Source organism: Pleurotus ostreatus (genome assembly GCF_014466165.1).
Source record: "Pleurotus ostreatus strain PC9 chromosome Unknown scaffold_1, whole genome shotgun sequence".
NCBI classification, from domain to species: domain Eukaryota; kingdom Fungi; phylum Basidiomycota; class Agaricomycetes; order Agaricales; family Pleurotaceae; genus Pleurotus; species Pleurotus ostreatus.
In genome coordinates this window covers 2,018,705-2,035,856 of record NW_023503156.1, presented here as the reverse complement: position 1 = coordinate 2,035,856, position 17,152 = coordinate 2,018,705, and the positions used below count along the sequence as shown (strand labels likewise).

The window sequence follows — 17,152 nt, the reverse complement described above, 5'->3', positions numbered from 1 at the left end:
GAATTTTGGGGTCCTGAACAGCTTGGTTGAGGTCGAAGGGTCCTTGAGTGTAGCCGCTCCCAACCTACTGCTTTTTCATCGATACTAGCTTATGCATGAACATGGCCGACAGTTCAATACCTTGCGACCTCACTGGGCACGTCAGTCGACAGGATCAGTACCCAGCGGCTCATGGCGGCTTTTCAGATGTTTGGATTGGTAGCTGGGACAAGGGCGGTGAGACACTAAAGGTGAGGTGATGTAGTGGTGCGATCGCGCCGTCATTCACGCGTTATATGATCAGGTTGCCATCAAGGTTCTCCGCCCTCAGACTTGTCAAGAAGATGCGAGGTCCAAGGTGGATAAGGTGAAAATCCTTCTCTCGCAACGTTGTGCGTCTGGACTGCGTTGTGAATACACATTACCCCCTATGGCAGCGGCTGCGACGCGAACTACGGGTCTGGAAGGAACTGCAACATCCGAACATTGTACCGCTCTTCGGCGTCGTCTCTGATTATGGCCCTTATGTTTCTATGGTATCCCCCTGGATGGAGAATGGCAATCTTAACAAGTTCCTTACCGAAGAACTAACGCTAGCAACCAGGTTTAAGCTGGTGAGACCCATGTCACTACTGCTGTGATTTCATCCGTTTATTCTGGTACATCTAGTTGTGCGATATCGCAACCGGCTTGCACTATTGTAAGTAGCTCCACAGTCTTCAACTTCTGAGATCTGATGCCTCGACTCTGGGGTAGTACATAGTCTCGATATTATCCATGGCGACCTCACCGGGGTAAGCTCTTCTCATCAAGCTCATATTTCTTGGCTTAACGTTAGTGTGTGTAAAAATATAGGCCAACATTCTCATATCGAAGAATGGCGTCGCCTGCCTAAGTGACTTCGGACTTTCTACGATCATTGCAGAATTCCAGGGAACTTCGTATTACACCTCTTCGATCCACGGAAACATAAGATGGACCGCGCCTGAACTCTATCGTATCGATGCAGTTCCTTCCGTCACCTTCTTCTCTGATGTGTATTCATTCGGGAGTGTCATGCATCAGGTTTGCAGCATGCTTTGAAACAAAATCATTCCGCGGACTAACGATTTGTGTGGCATAATAGGTACTATCGGGCTGCATTCCATACCACAACTTCAAATCTGATGTCCAAGTCCTTCTGTGCCTCATCAATCGTATCCGCCCTGAAAGACCGATCCATAACGTATCAGATGCCCATTGGTGCTTTATACAGCGGTGTTGGATTGACAATCCGCGGGCAAGGCCCAGCATAACAGAAGTCCTCGCCGCCATCTCCTTTTTCCATCGAAATCTCCTCGACGTCAGGCCCAAACTGTCTTCCGCTGACTCCGCTGGCTCGACGGCCACCTCAGACTCCCTGATCGGCAACCTTTCGCTTCAACTCAACCCCACATCGCCGTTGATCATTCCAAAGAGTCGCACATGCTCGAAACACGGGTTGGTACAGCCCGTATGGGCAATATCACCTCGTGTGCTTCTTGTCGATGACGATGCCGTTATCCAGAAACTGAGCTCACGCCTGTTGCGGATATTTGGATGTACCATCGACGTTGCAACAGATGGGGTTGCTGCGGTTCATAAAATGAACACTGCAATTTATGATCTTGTATTCATGGTGCGTGTACCAGTATTTTCTGGGGTCCACGGCGTCTTCGGTCGAAGTCTCATACTGCACCCTAGGATATCATGATGCCGAGGCTCGACGGCATATCTGCCACTTGTCGTATTCGGGAGTTCGACTCGATGACTCCAATAATATCAATGACCAGTAACTCACAACAGAGCGATGTCCAAGTTTACTATACATCAGGTATGTAATGTTCGTTCCTTGCGTTCTCCAACATTAATCTGTCCCAAACTGGCAACTTTACACACAAGGGATGAACGATGTACTTTGTAAACCTTTCGGCAAGGAAGGCATATTGATGATCCTCGAGGTAGGCTGAGACCTCGTTTCCTCTCACGAGAATAATTAGCTGAGAATAATTGGTCGATAGAAGTATCTTGTCCACCTCAAGGCTATGCAGGTTTTGCCTGCTTTGACCAAGGCACCCTCCCTTGGCCCATTGGATTCGGCGCCTGCCATCACCCTCTCTGGCAAAGAACCCCACTCCACTTTGTCTAGACCAGGCACTCAAATAGATGCATGCATATGCAATTCGCAAGGTTCAGCACAGAGAAGTACTTCTATGGCAATTTCACCCCCTCTCAATGTCCCCGGCCGGGAATTGTCCACGATTCACAATCCCGGTGGGGCTTCCAGAACGATGAAGAACGTTGCCGGGATTATCGCCGTTGTTCGGGGACATACAATCTTATTTCTGAACAAGATGGTAAGTAAATGTCGAAGGTGAATGTATACTGGACGCAACACGTTCCTGACCAGTGACGACTTTCTCGTTCTCATGACTCGCTGTTATTCGCTACGACTAATCCATGCTTTCTCGCACATGCTTTGTGCTGTCTTCGCTCACGCCGAACTTTTGCCTCAATTTGTAGAATAGCTCTGTACCGTGTAGTCTATATCTCGTTTCGAAAGCTAAACATGCTATGTCTATTATCACCGTGTATGTCGTGTACGTAGTATGCGAAATTAATGTAGTCCAAGCTTCTCCCTTTTGAGCCCTATTTCATCTCGCAACATTGCGATTCGGGTGTCCAGTCTTGATGACAAGTCGACGTTCGTAGGCGCCAAAGCATACGCTTGATCCAACTTGACAATAGCGCTATCCAAGGCCGTGCTCCATGCGCTACGCAACACCGCGGGGTCCTCTGTATCAACCTTCTCCCTAGCTTCGAGTTCCTTCAGATCCAAAACGGCTAGCTCGAACATGGCGACCCCGGGAATCCATGTGCTTATTATCATTTCGTTGCGTCTGCCATGCGCGTCGACGAGAAATTCGCGGGCCGACTTAAATTCCTGAACCGTACGATGGGTAACACCTAGTAGAAGGGATCGGAGAGCGAGTTCATCGGGCGTATCAAGGTCCACAGCTGTGCCCTTGACTTCGACGTTGGTTTGGATGTGTGGACTGTCAATAGAGACGGGTGGAGATAGAGAAGCCCATTCAAGGATGTGGGCATGTGCGATGTCGTTCTCAATGCGAGCATGATTGTTCCAAACTAAGATATACGTATTCAGTAACAACGGAGGGTTGATGGGCGGAACTCCTCACATATACCAAGTTCTAAGACGGTACAACGTTAGTTCCGAGATACCAATTTGATGACAGTCATTCAAAGGTCAGCTTACCTTCTGCAGGACTGATGGCAATAGCGTCAACGAAAGACTCGACAGGACCGCCTCGTCGGGCCTGTTTGGCTTTATAAAATTCGACTATACAGCGTAGATGAGCATCAGTGAGTAACACCAATACGAAATCCGGATAGCGTACGCTTCTTCTTGATCAGGACTTCGGTAGGGAGATCCTTTCCGTTAATCTTCCTCTGATTGACCAGGTCAGGTATTGCGTCGAAAAGGGACTGCGCTTTAGCGCGATTTCCTAGCGAAACATAGCAACCTTCGATTTATGAACAAGAGGAGACCTGCTCGAAGACAACGTGAACCATACCAGCAGCGATGAAGTAGTAAGTAGCTTGACTCCTAAGAATGTACCAGGTCCAGAGTTAGAGTTGGCCGTACCGCGATCCATAACTTGGATCTTACCAGCTGTTTAGTTCAGTCAACTTGATGAACATATCAGCGGCCTCTTGATAACGGCGTTGACTTAGAAGTGTCCAGGCTAATTCAAATACAAGCTTGATCCCCGTCAGAACAGGATCAGGCTAGACATGGTAGAACGGCACCAATGTATCAGCCTGTACGAAAGAAAACTCTCGATCGGGTCCCAATCCCTCTTGTAACACATGGATTGCAGCTTGGGGGTCGTGGGTCATACGGAGAATCTTAGCCTACACGATCTGTGTAAGGTGGTGTCGCAATTATAGGGTTATGACGCACTCGATTCAAGATCCACAGAGCCCCGGTTGGGTATTTGGATTCGATCCTTGATATGGTACATCAGGTAATGGTGGCGCATAATTGAAAGCCACTCACTTGCCAACTATTGCCCGATATTGCTTGACGATGTGGGCTTCATCGGCTTGATAACCTGACATTAACAAGACGACGCCGTAATACGTCATCAGCACTAAACTGATGGCGGTCAGCCAGGGTTCAGCACCATGATACTGGGACTGACCCAGCAAAGACTGAATGAACGTCTGACTTCGCAGCTGCCACGGCCAAAGCCTGGAGAGCCAGCTTTCGATCGTGTTTGAAGCCAAAGAACCCAACAACACTCCTTCAATGATGGTCAGCAAGCTCATTTCAAGGAAGGAGTGCTAAATATACGCACTGAATCTTCTTGGGAAGAAGCGAAAATACAAGATTGAAAAGACCGTAGCCTTCGTGAACTTTTAGAATCCGCATAGAGAGGGAAGTTTTTAACCAACCGAAAGCCGTGCCAGAGACGATCAACTCCTCGACTGGGCCGTCCAAGGGCAGACTCGCGCCGGCGGCAGATGGAGACGAAGGAACACTCAGCAACGAGCCAACAGGACGCGCCCACCGCCCAAAGAAGCTAGACCGTTGTGTTGGGACTGCAAGATTAGGATTCGAGGCATTTCGAGATATTGCGGGGGTTGTAGCAGGTGTTGAGTAATGATCCAGTCCGGTTGGGAAAACAGTCTTGTATAATCTGGTGAGATAGTTAGCGAGGCAACGGTATAGCGTCTATTTCTTGACATACTTGGTAAACTTTCCATGCGCGCTGGGAAACATATTAGAAGACACAGGAGTTTAGAGTGGGTGACGGTACCTGTTTAGCGAATACCTTGGGCGCATATGTCAGCACATCATAACGGTCTGCAAGCAAGAGGCTTACAAGCATTGCAGATAACCCATGTAGGATTCACTATTTGGGTAATTGCCAAGAGGTCAGGGGCCAGAGAACGCCAAGTCAGCATAGACATACCTTAAGGCATGAGTGAGACCAAGTAACACGACGGCATCAGCATTCAGTATTTCCCATTCAGTTCCCTGTGGAAATCTTGAAGAAGATGAGCTCCCCGCCGATCTCAGCAAGGTCTTGGATTCGGCCTCTGCTTTGGTTAAGCAGTGGGTAGCCTCGGCCATGAGAGATGCCTAGAATACAGCTGTAGCCTAGATGTGTACCAGGTAAACGATATTGCTCACTTCCATGCCCAACGCCGCTTGCAAGAAGGCGCATGCACCTAACCCCATCCAATGAAATGGAGTATGGTCTGCTGCAAATTCCTTTCTAGCACCAACAATGTCATTGGAGAACAGATGGTCAAAGCCCTTCATTGCCGCCTTCAGCGCGGCATCATTGGGATTCTGGCTGCTAGGCAATTCGGTGGCCATTATTTGTCGATAAGGAGTGGAGAAAGTGGGAATGGCCAAAGTCCGTGACGGACGCGCAGTACTGAGTAATGATGATGAAGCTGTATAGATGCCGGAGCGCGACTGCCGGTTGGCTAACAATTTGCCGAGTACGGTCTACCTCCTTGCTTGTAAGTATCGCGGCCTCCCCGATGCTTCGCCATCATTACGGCCTGCGGTCTATGCTGCAAGAAGATGAGATGCTGTTTATTATGGCCTGCGAGTGCTTGTACTAGATTCGCCGCTTCTATACAAATATACCTCTGATCTTCCAAACCCCAACACTTCCATCCTTGAACTTTGTGTCTGAATTGGCCCACTTTGTTCTTAGAGTGGTGCTGGCAAGGTACGTTCCACTTTCGTCGTCAGGAGCAGGGATCACGGACGGGGTAAAGATGCACAACGGACTATTGCAGTATAAGGAATTGCGCTGTTAAGGTTGTTGCCGGACCGGTGTATATCCTCGGTACTGCTTCTCTCCTGCTCTCCACCTCCACCTCGTCCTCGACCGCTTTGGTCTTCTCGAAGCCATGACCATCGAGTCAGTAAACCTGACGTCTTTGAAACAAGTCAAAAACACAGTCATTGGCAATCCTTCAGCCAAAATCACGCTTGCTCGAGACGAACATTTCGTCCAAACGTGGGTGGCATAGTGTCGTGTGCTCAACGTCGACTATTAAACTGAATTCAAGTCTCGTCCAATGTCTGAATCAGCCCGCGCCACCCTCTGATCGTGCAAGCGGCTCGCAAGACGACATCCGTATCGAAGCTGCTCACGTTCTCTCGTCCTTGTCATACGGTATTGTGTAGGTTCTTATTATGCAAAGCAGTACTGATTTGGTGGCAAAGGCTCTGAAGAGGCCCTTGACAGTCTGCTAAACGCCCGAGCAGTTGAAGCTTGCCTGCACGCGATTTCATGTCTTCAGCCCCACGATTCTAACGGTCTCAAGTCGGCCTTTTCGCGTAGCCTCCGATCGCTTGCAACCGCCGTTGCAGAAGTAGTTGGTCCATCTCAGTGGGGGCTGCGCCCTGAGGGATCGTCTGTTCGGGATGCCGCTAGAGATGCCTTGGAGTGCTTCTTTCACGTACGGCTTACTTTCTGGTGTCTTCATTGTGACCTAACAGTATCCTTCAGCCTAACTACTTAGATGTTTACTTGCCGATGCTTGTGGACTCCTCGCCGCAAACTAGCATTTCCATCGCTCAATTGCTTGCTGCCGCTGTAAGGACGGGGGAACATCGTGATGCTATCACAGAATGGCTACCACCCGTCGATCGGATTAAAGAAAGTAAAGGGAAGAGAGGATGGGAGAAACCCGCTGTTATCAATTCCAATGCACCAGGTAGACAAGGTGGCTGGGTTGCCAGAAACTTGGCTGCCTTGCTTCGCAGCAGGGATAGCAAAGTACGTCTCCTGATTCATGTACATGGCATTGCCCCCTTACGCCAATCCACAGCTTCAAGAAGCAGCTTTATACGCATTGTCAGCTCTGTCAAAGGACAATGACAAGATCGCGGCGCTACTTGTGAAGCCAGTCTCTGATCGAGACAGTAAGCGACATGCTACAAGTTGCTATCTGGTCCTGGCTTACTCGTAGTCCAGTGCCTTCAACCTTATCCTCAGTCCTGTCTCTTGCCAAATCTCGCTCCACGGATGTTCAACTAGCTGCTTGCCTCTGGTAAGTGCACAATCACAGTCAGGTCGATTTCTGGTTGAAACCCGCCCGTAGCGCAACTCACATTATTCGCGCGAGCCCTACAAATCATAGTTCAGCCAGCGACGAACTATATATCCAGAATATCGTGTCAGTTTTAAACCGAATAATATCCTCCTCGACCTCAGAAGCCTTGCAAACGCGTTCAAGAGCTTGCTTCATCTTATGTCCGTGCGGAATCACCTTTCTTATTGTTTTGACTTACACAACCCGTGCATGTATAGATAATCTCATTTCCGACGATTACCGCCTCTGTCAATTTGCCCATGAAAGAGGTTCTTTGGACCAACTTGCCACCGTAGTCAAAGACATCACACCTTCCGAAGTGCAGCCTGAGTGGGATGAAGATGAACCTGAGTCGTTGTCTTCGCTGCGAGAGGTAGATCTTCTGTATTTTCCTTCGACTTGGCATCTCATGGCTTCGTCTAGGCTGCCCTGACCACCATCTCTGCCATGTCGCTGTTCGACGATAACATAAGGCGTGAGGTCGCAGATGTATTTGAATTACTGCCGTTGATTCAGTCGTGTATGACGCATCGGCATGTTGGTGTTCGCTATGCTTCATGCCAGTGTGTGAGGGCGATATCACGCTCAGTCGCAGTTCTACGAACGAGTCTTGTGGACAGCGGCTTGGGTTTGCAAGTATTCGAAATATTCAAGAAGGAAGAAGAGGACAGACGAGTAACGTCAGCGGCCCTCGCAGCCGTGTGCAATCTATTGAACGATTTTTGCCCTCTCCGCCCGGTGCGTTTTCACTCTCAAGTAACCACCCGTTATCTGCTAAACCCGCCCAGGTCTTAATGGAGAAGGGCCTATTGCCCCGCCTCATCCAGGTCTTGGGTGCAGAAGACCGAACATTACGATTGAGTTCATTGTGGGCGTTTAAAAATCTATTCCTCAGAACACCCTTGGAGACGAAGAAAACTATTATGGGCTATCTGAAGTGGTCTGAACTCACTCGGTGAGCCTCCAAGCAAGCAATCACCTACAAAACGAACTGAACTCATTGCTGGCAGGCTAATGGCAGATCCCGATCATGGTATACAAGAGCAAGCTTTCAATATATTACGAAATATCGCTGAAAACGAGCCTGGAATCGAGCTCATTTTCCACGAGCTGGATGCAGAAATGCTGCTGCAATCCCTCACAGCATGTATGAGTTCACCTGACCCCACAATGGAAGATGTAATCTTACAGGTGCGAACCTCTCCCATCCATTCATAAGATGTACTCAATCTCTTGTTGATCGCAGGCTGTATGCACTCTTGGGAATCTATTCAACGGCAGCGAAAGCCACCAGCGCATGATCGTGTCGCACCCAATGCTCTTGGAATCGCTACGTTCTTGTTTAGCCCACGATAAAGTAGAAATTCGACGGCCGGCGGCCAGCTGTATCTTGTCCATCGTCAGGTCGTCTTCGTTAGGGCCTAGTCGCTCTGATATCGTGGAAGCAGGGATTGTTTCTACTCTTCGACACATATGTGAATGGAGTGGGGCTGTTGCGGTCAGCCCAGGTGGGCGTGGCTCGACGCACCATGCTGTCATAGAGGATGACAAAGAGGTCGTGGATCTTGCTAGGCAAGCTCTTCAATGTCTAGAGCATGTAGGAAGCTTGAATATCCTCTGATATAATTACATTGGTATATAATGCGACTTTGAAGTACATACTCAAGCAGCACTTACATTTTTCTGCGATGACGACATTAGGCGCCCGATCTTATCATGATTGATGCCATGCGATTTCTCGTCCGAGTCACTCCTTCCTCCCGGACGCGGCATTATCAGAGTGTTCTTTTGTTTTCGAGGTTGGTCCTTGCGCGCACTCTTGCTTTTGCAGCAGAGTGACAGGGTACGATCACCATGGGTATGTTTTCAACCCTGATTTCCCGTATCCGTGTGCATTGAACCCCTATTAGCCACAGTTGTGCTCGGGTCGCAATGGGGCGACGAAGGCAAAGGCAAACTGGTCGACATTCTTTCCGCAGAGTTTGATATATGCGCTCGTTGTGCTGGTGGAAACAACGCCGGCCACACCATCGTGGTTCCGATTAATGGAGAGAAGAAGTCGTTTGCTTTTCATCTCTTGCCCAGCGGTCTGTATCGCACGCACAAAACGGGCGAGCTAAATACTGACACGATCTCAAGGTCTTGTAAACCCTGGCTGCACCGGTATCGTTGGATCTGGCGTTGTGATACACATTCCTTCGTTCTTTAAAGAATTAGATGATTTGCAAGCACAAGGTAAGAAATGTATCTATCAGCCGTAGATGTGCCGTTAACAAGACCTTCTTCCAGGACTGGACTGCTCCAACCGCTTGTTTGTATCGGATCGTGCTACGCTTGTGTTTGACTTTCACCAAATTGTCGATGGGTTAAAGGAAGTGGAGTTGGGTGGCTCCAGGTATAAAACATATTCACCTAGAAACATTGGTATTGCGCTAACCATGCTTCAGCATTGGTACCACCAAGAAGGGTATTGGCCCAGCGTACTCAGGGAAGGCGTCACGATCCGGTCTACGGGTTCACCACCTTTTCGATCACGAAACATTCGCCACCAAGTTCAGAAAGCTCGTCGAAGGTCGATTCAAACGTTATGGCCACTTCGAGTACGATACTGAAGGCGAAATTCTGCGTTACAAGGTAATCCAGAACTTTGATTAGCACATTTCAATCAACACTAATTGCTCGCTTGCAAAGGCACTTGCAGAACGCCTAAAGCCCTTTGTGGTTGACAGTCTCGTATACATCCACAAGGCCATCGGCTCCGGAAAACAGGTATTAGTGGAGGGTGCCAACGCTCTGATGCTGGACATCGACTTTGGGACTTATCCGTTCGTTACATCGTCATCTACCGGCATAGGTGGTGTGTGCACTGGACTTGGTCTCCCGCCCAAGTTGATCAAGAAGACCATCGGCGTCATGAAAGCGTATACGACCCGTGTGGGCGGTGGTCCATTCCCCACAGAACAATTGAATGCAGGTACCAAACCATCGCTATTGATCTGCAAAGCTGACCGATTCATCAGGAAATCGGTGTACACCTTCAAGAAGTCGGCCGAGAGTATGGCACGACGACAGGCCGACGAAGACGATGCGGGTGGCTTGACCTTGTTGTAATGAAGCACTCTTACATGATCAACGGGTACGACGCTTTGAATTTGACTAAACTTGACGTTTTGGACGACCTGGGCGAGATCAAGATCGGAGTCAAGTACTTAGTGGATGGTGAAGAGTTGCCTGGGTTCCCTGGTGTGTTCTTGCCTCACTCAAGACGTACTTGCAATGTTGACGGTCGATCCTAGCCGATCTTGACACCCTTGCCAAAGTTGAGGTTACCTACGAGACACTTCCTGGATGGAAAGCCGACATTTCATCCGCCCGAACATACGAAGAATTGCCAGAGAATTGCAGAGCTTACATTGAGTTCATGGAGCGATTTGTGGGGGTTCCCATCGAGTGGATAGGCGTCGGTCCAGCGAGGGAAAGCATGATAAAGAAGTCAACTTAACAATTATACACTATGTATCGATCTGCTATACTGTCGCTTACTTACAGCGGGACGCAGTAATGACCAAGTGATCGCAATCCTGATCCTGAAGTTGAGTCTTTGGGACGAAATATTCTCACGCTCACTCTCCCTCCATCTCCATCCCGTTCCTACCATGGCTGCACAAACGGACGTAACGACGGTGAACGGCAACACCGACAGCCTGAAAGCAAACGGGAAGCAAATCAAGTCGAAGAACCAGCTACGCAGACTCAAGGCGAAGCAAAAGAAGGCCACGCAGCAGCCTGTATGTCATCTCATGTTCTCGAATCACTGTATGGTATTGAAGGCTCTATAGGGTGACGACACTGCAGATGTGAAGCCGGAAGTGAAAAAGGAGGAGTCGGAGACGGCTTCACAAAACATTGAGTACGTATCTGAGCAGTTGGATGTCTCCAACGCTGCCCTCGAAGCTTTCTCCGACGTGTTTGCCCGCTTCCAGCTGCCCTCTGAAGAGTCTTCAGTGCGTTCCCCCCTCTTGAAGCATAGTACTGTTAGTTCATGATCGTCGACTCCGTATACAGGGTAGAGACAGCGAACCTACGAAGGGAGAGATCATCTACTCGGATGACGATATGGCATCGGAGGCGGACTCGGAGACAGCCAAGAAACCTCTTTCAAAGAAGAAGAAGCGCAAAATGGCCCGTCTGACCGTTGCCGAACTCAAGCAACTGGTCAAAAAGCCTGAAGTTGTCGAATGGACGGACGTGACGGCCGCTGACCCGCGTCTACTTCTGCACCTGAAGAGCTACCGCAATACAGTTCCTATTCCTATTCATTGGAGCGCAAAACGAGATTATCTGCAGGGAAAGCGCGGAATAGAAAAGCCCCCTTTCCAACTACCCTCGTACATCGCTGATACTGGGATAGCTACTATGCGAGATGCCGTGAAAGAGAAGGAAGCCAACATGTCCTTAAAGGCCAAGACGCGCGAGAGGGTACAACCGAAGATGGGCAAGGTCGACATAGACTATCAGAAACTTCACGACGCCTTCTTTAAGTTTCAAACAAAGCCTCCGGTTACTGGCTTTGGCGAAATGTAGCTACCATATCATCTGTCGCTTGCATTGTTAAGTGACTCATTTGACTACAGGTACTACGAAGGAAAAGAGTTCGAAACTTCTCTGAAAGAGAAAAGACCCGGTGATCTATCCCCAGAGCTCGTCGAAGCACTATCAATACCTCCATTAGCTCCCCCTCCATGGTTGATCAGCATGCAGAGATTTGGTCCTCCGCCAAGTTACCCAACACTACGCATCCCAGGTTTGAATGCACCAATTCCAGAAGGGTAAGTACTCTTCGTCAGTCGATGCCGGTTGCTAATCTACACTCAGTGCGCAATGGGGCTTCCATCCCGGAGGGTGGGGTAAACCACCGCTAGATGAGTATAATCGTCCGCTATATGGTGATGTGTTCGGTGTGCTACCCAAGGCCACGGATTCTGGAGTGAGTTACTTTATTTTATAGAAGTTCGCCATTATTGACAGTGCGCCAGATGGGCGAGCCCGTAGACAAGAATCCTTGGGGAGAGCTTGAGCCTGAAGAAGGTATGTGACTATGAAACTTGCTGCGAACCCATGCTGACGTCCGCTTGTAGAGGAGGAAGAGGAGGAGAGTGAAGAGGAAGAGGAGGAAGAGGAAGCCGCCGAACCAGCTCCCGTTGACGGCCTCCAAACACCTTCAGGTATGGAGACACCGTCGGGTATGGCCAGTGTTGTCTCCACTGTTGCCGGAGGACTCGAAACGCCCGACTTCTTGGAGCTGCGGAAGAATTCTGTCCGCTCCGCTCCCGAAGCTACTGAGTCGGGTCCTCGCTCGCTGTACCAAGTTGTTCCTGAGAAACAGACATCCATACGAGGCTTGATGGGCAGTGAACGTGGGTACGATGTCAGCGGTGTTTCTGGCGCTCCAATACCCGTGCTTGGTGATGATCGTGGAACCAAGGTTCGTTGCTAAGTCGTGTAGTCCGCTGACTGCTCATCTGATGGTCATCATTTTCAATAGCGCAAGGCTAACGGTATCGACGTCTCCATCGACGCTTCCGAGCTGGAGGGGCTTTCGGAGGAAGAGTTGCGTAGGAAGTATGAGCAGCATTCGAAAGGGTCGGCGGGACTGCCCAACAGGGAAGATTTCTCCGACATGGTGGCGAAGGAAATGGCCAAGAAGAAACAAAAAATGGATCGCGACCGCGAGCGAGATGGGAAGAAGGGCAAGGAGTTTAAGTTCTGATGTTATCAATCATATGTATATTTTCCTCTATTCTATATTTCACTGTAGTAGCTTTGATTGTGCAATCAACTTGTGTGAGAGGCCACCGTATGTGATGCATGTGGGACCTGAAACTTACCGGCGTTGTTCAGCGCCTCCTGATCCTGTTTGCGGTAGCATCGCCTGTGTTCCACCACAACCCTTTACATGCTCCTCCACGCGTCGTAGGCAGACGCCTGCAGTACCCATGTCCCAAGTAAAACTGTGAGTGCGCTCCCTTCCAGGAAGACCGCCGTGAGACTGACGCTGTAGCCAGAACATTACAAGCGCCTCCTAACGTCGATTTTGTCCAAGGTGCGCAATCCTTTCTTTTGCATTCAACTTGAACTCAAATCTGTCTATAGGCTATCCAGGAATTCCTCCAGGCCCAGGCAGACGACAAGCCACCGTAGAAGGGGTATGTGGCGCAACTTCCTGCCAATTTACGATGAGTAAATGTTCCGTCTAGGCTTTGGAAGTACGCACACCTCAAGGCGTCAAGGCCAAATGGATAACCATTGAACTGCGAAAGGTCGAAACCCTACCCGGAGGAGGCGTCGCCAATACCTACTATGATCCGGTTCCAGGGCCTATCAAACTGTGGGAGGCGTCGCAGGATTCAGACTACGAGTTGTTGCGTTCAGTGCGTCTTCCCAATGATTCTGGCTTCTGTCGATACGACCATTGACTCCGTGTACCATAGAGAGACTTCGCGTTCACCATCCGTATCCCTGAATCGATACCCCCGACGCTCAATCTCGATGACCGCGGATGTGAGCTAGCATCGACCATCACTTTCGACTCTTTGAACCGTAAGCTAAACGCTCTCCCTTATAGCCGGCATCAAATACGAATTGGTTGGCAGTATATGCGTTAAAGGCTCAAAGTGCGTACCCTCTGTGATAGTGGTTGGTGACAGACATTAACGCACACCGTGCAGAGGCTTCCTGCGGCGACGTAAAGAGGTCATATCCTCAACAACTACACCAATCATGATGAGCAAACATGAGCTGCATTCTACTTGGCCTGTTTATTGTCAGCCGGAAGTTCGCCAAGTTTCCGCCGAAGGCATGATGATGACAGTCTCACGAGATCGAACTTGCTTTGGTCCCAACTGTGCCATTACCGCGATGGTAGTGTTGAAGAGTGAAAGGTTAGGGTCAATCATCCTGCGTGGTTTCGAGATGCAATTAGTAGAAACTATGGCCCTCACGACGGCTCATACTGCCACCAAGAGAGCCCTGACTCAGACCCATGAGACGGTCAGGGCTGAGTGCAAGCTTCCAGTAAATGTGTCACTCTATGGCGGTGAACAGCGTCAAGTTGAACTTCGATGTATCGTGCCGCCGCATCACGCCAGCTCAACTGTCAACTCTGCACGACATATCGACATCACTTACAACCTCAACATCAAGGCGTTCATATCTACTGGCCAGCAGATAGCGCTCAAGTTGCCGGTTGTCGTGTCCACCTGGCCACAGTGCGTATTCCCTAACAGCGCGCTGCAATACCTGCTCATTCTTTTGATCGCTCAGGGAGTACTCAGCGGAAGCTGTTAAGTATGTGTTGAAGCTCTGCTATGGTTGATGAGGCTAAACTTAATTGTCGCCCAGGCTTATTGGCCCCGCTCCTGGTCTATCGCTCATTCCTGTATCCAACATTCCTTTGGATCCACATCCCAACGTTCTGCAAGCTCCAAATACGTATTCCGGCAGACCGACACCTAACCAACAAACTGAAATGTCTATTGGACGACCTGGATTGGCAGCGACGTTCGGACCAACCTCTACTCAAGCTTCTTCTAACTTTTCTTCAGCACTCCGCCCAATTGACGAGTTTGGTCGAACAGGACCACCGATCACCACCATCGAAACTCAGTCTATGAAGCCTGGGCGAGTAAATCAACCTATGGATGCATCGAGATCCAGTGTGTACCAAGGCGACGATTTCTCAGGACCCAGCAACGCTGGTGCGCAAGCTAACAACATCTCCGGTCCTGGGACTGGTCGGCGACCGCAATCCGCACGCTCAGGTCAAAATGCCAATAGGCTTACTATTACTAATGCCATGCCGTCTGAAATTCCGGATGGCAATGACAATGCCCATCATCAACGGAATAATTCAGCTGGAGGCTCAGATCCGACGACGAAGAAACCCAACCGGGCCTGGCCGACAGCCGAAGAAGAGAAGCAACGATTATATGAGCAGGCTAGAGCCCAGGTAGAAAGGACTCAAGGTGGCGTCGCGCGAGTGAATACACCAGTACGTCGAGCTTCCACCTGCTTCATACTTCTTTACTCATAAGGATCCTAGCCACTTCGTACCGTGTCCCCTCCACAATCCGACACGATACCGGAAACACCTCCGTCCCACACTACACCTTCACGAGGTAATAAGTGGTTGACCGCCGAAGAAGAGAAATTGAGGCTATTCAACGAAGCTCAGGCTGCTGTCCAACTGACACAATATGGGGGTTATTCACCTCCCCCTGCCCCTGCCCCACAACCTCGCAACGTCCCCACAATGGATACCCCACAGGCCGCCTCGCCCGCCGCGCGCATGTACATGGAAGCCATGTCCTCGCGAAACAAATCTAGCAACGTCCCCCCTCCAAATCAGCAAAGTTCTTCATCGAGTGCACCAAGTAAATCTTCGCCGCCAGCCAAAGCATCTGTTCCCAAGATGGGTCCACAATACATGTCTGCAGCAGAAGAAAAGGCCGCGATGCGTAGATTCCAAGAAGCTAAGGACGCGGTGGACAGAACACAACGAAGTCTCGCATCTTCTCCGGCGAGCCACTCAGCTGCCCTTAGTACCGAAGGTCCGGCACCCGATCCTATTGCATATGAATCACTATATCCAGCGAACTCGGGCAGCCCTCCATCACAGCCTACGGGTGACGACCTACCTCCGCCGTTCGAGGCATCCATGTCTAGCCCAAAGATCTCAGAGAAAGAGAGACTTCGCCGCAATTACGAAGCCCAAGACAATGCAGCTCGTGCAGCTCAGAGGAACGGGAGTCAGCGAGGTCAACGCCAGAACGGCGTAAAGGCTAACGCTTCGCCCCCACCAGCGGCCGTTGCGCCTCCTAGGTCTGATTCGCCACCCCCGTTCAATGCCACTCAAGATCCCATTTCACAAGCCATTTCTGAGAAAGAGAGGGTCCGGCGACACTATGAGCAGCAAGACGCTCTCGCCGCCGCACACTCGGCCGCGCATGCTCCGCCTTATGTAGATGTCTCATCAAGTAGCCAATCCAGACCTACTCCTACACCCCCTCCACGGACAGGTTCTATCTCATCCAGCGCACGGGCTAGACCGCCACCCGTTCCACCAACAGCAGCAGCGTCGTCAATAGTGGCCACAAACTCTCGACCTCTCACTGCCGCGGAAGAGAAAGCCCTTCTCCGCGCCAAATACGAAGCAGAAGAAGCGAAGCCATCATCTCTCCGCTCAGACAGCCCACAGTCACAATATTCAAGAGCAGGGAGTACATCACCGAACCACCTCTCGTATGCACCAATGTCCCCGCCTACGACAAGGGCGACGCCGCCACCTATGCCAACGCAAAATCAAGTAGCTCCGCCGCCGTTGATGCCCCGCCCACCCGCAGAGTATATTCAGGAAACACAAGAAGAAGACGCCCGAGTGTCCCGTATCGCTGTAAACGGCATGCTGCCCCTTCTAGACCATCCACCATCTAAAATAACGACATCGATGCCGCCATTTTCATCAACGCCTGCGCTAAGGGCAAACGGTGTGAACGGCGTAGGAGGCGCTAGTGGTAACATCGTGATCGATACGCGTCCTTTCACGCCGTTCAGCTCTTCCTTCGAGAATGCTATAAAACTTCCTGGCCCTCCCCCTCCCCTTCCTTCTAAACCAGCTGGAGAATAGATGGGCACGCATGCACTATCACACGCCATTACGCTAGTGTGCGGATATCCACGAGCATGAGACCCTCAAAGATTACATCGTCCGACTATGCATGCTGTTCAATCTTTATATCCATATTATTTAATGCTGTGCTGGATATTATCCCTTTGTGTATCACGTTCGTTCCGTTTTCACTTTTCGACGACCCACTTTCCTTCTACTTCCTGGTTGCTTCGATTACATTACAATCATGCTCAGTTTACTGCTAGTACTTGCTCTGTGTCGATGAACGACTTGTCTGTACTCGATCGTTTACACAATAATCGCTGAGTACGAATGTCC

General features: G+C 50.1%; 5 protein-coding genes across 5 annotated transcripts; 4 read left to right on the top strand and 1 right to left on the bottom strand.

Moving 5' to 3' along the window:
• Positions 1–101: 101 nt before the first annotated feature.
• On the top strand, positions 102–2,410 carry PC9H_000689 (uncharacterized protein; the record flags this gene model as incomplete). Its single annotated transcript, XM_036770344.1, has 11 exons — positions 102–230; positions 284–346; positions 417–593; positions 649–679; positions 736–773; positions 835–1,044; positions 1,106–1,636; positions 1,702–1,831; positions 1,900–1,958; positions 2,019–2,354; positions 2,408–2,410. 11 exons carry the CDS (start codon positions 102–104, stop codon positions 2,408–2,410), a joined length of 1,707 nt encoding a protein of 568 aa, XP_036636189.1.
• A 204-nt stretch (positions 2,411–2,614) lies between these two features.
• PC9H_000688 (uncharacterized protein) lies at positions 2,615–5,407 on the bottom strand (the record flags this gene model as incomplete). The annotated part of the gene is made up of 16 exons (XM_036770343.1): positions 2,615–3,144; positions 3,275–3,358; positions 3,417–3,524; positions 3,594–3,625; positions 3,689–3,780; positions 3,829–3,933; positions 3,983–4,028; positions 4,079–4,177; positions 4,224–4,325; positions 4,380–4,428; positions 4,477–4,721; positions 4,773–4,793; positions 4,842–4,856; positions 4,908–4,937; positions 4,998–5,167; positions 5,219–5,407. 16 exons carry the CDS (start codon positions 5,405–5,407, stop codon positions 2,615–2,617), a joined length of 1,917 nt encoding a protein of 638 aa, XP_036636188.1.
• A 548-nt stretch (positions 5,408–5,955) lies between these two features.
• Positions 5,956–8,767, top strand: PC9H_000687 (uncharacterized protein; the record flags this gene model as incomplete). Its single annotated transcript, XM_036770342.1, has 12 exons — positions 5,956–6,065; positions 6,118–6,224; positions 6,275–6,510; positions 6,561–6,830; positions 6,883–6,976; positions 7,029–7,104; positions 7,156–7,307; positions 7,365–7,519; positions 7,570–7,884; positions 7,935–8,101; positions 8,157–8,337; positions 8,393–8,767. 12 exons carry the CDS (start codon positions 5,956–5,958, stop codon positions 8,765–8,767), a joined length of 2,238 nt encoding a protein of 745 aa, XP_036636187.1.
• A 233-nt stretch (positions 8,768–9,000) lies between these two features.
• PC9H_000686 (uncharacterized protein) lies at positions 9,001–12,916 on the top strand (the record flags this gene model as incomplete). Its single annotated transcript, XM_036770341.1, has 16 exons — positions 9,001–9,004; positions 9,057–9,233; positions 9,286–9,381; positions 9,436–9,541; positions 9,594–9,780; positions 9,838–10,116; positions 10,167–10,389; positions 10,443–10,638; positions 10,706–10,934; positions 10,986–11,150; positions 11,212–11,726; positions 11,781–11,975; positions 12,022–12,133; positions 12,183–12,234; positions 12,285–12,631; positions 12,692–12,916. The coding sequence occupies 16 exons, from the start codon at positions 9,001–9,003 to the stop codon at positions 12,914–12,916; spliced, it is 3,108 nt and encodes a 1,035-aa protein (XP_036636186.1).
• A 226-nt stretch (positions 12,917–13,142) lies between these two features.
• On the top strand, positions 13,143–16,831 carry PC9H_000685 (uncharacterized protein; the record flags this gene model as incomplete). Its single annotated transcript, XM_036770340.1, has 10 exons — positions 13,143–13,159; positions 13,212–13,249; positions 13,300–13,352; positions 13,404–13,577; positions 13,638–13,707; positions 13,772–13,820; positions 13,875–14,414; positions 14,470–14,493; positions 14,548–15,196; positions 15,248–16,831. The coding sequence occupies 10 exons, from the start codon at positions 13,143–13,145 to the stop codon at positions 16,829–16,831; spliced, it is 3,198 nt and encodes a 1,065-aa protein (XP_036636185.1).
• Between the last annotated feature and the right edge of the window lie 321 nt (positions 16,832–17,152).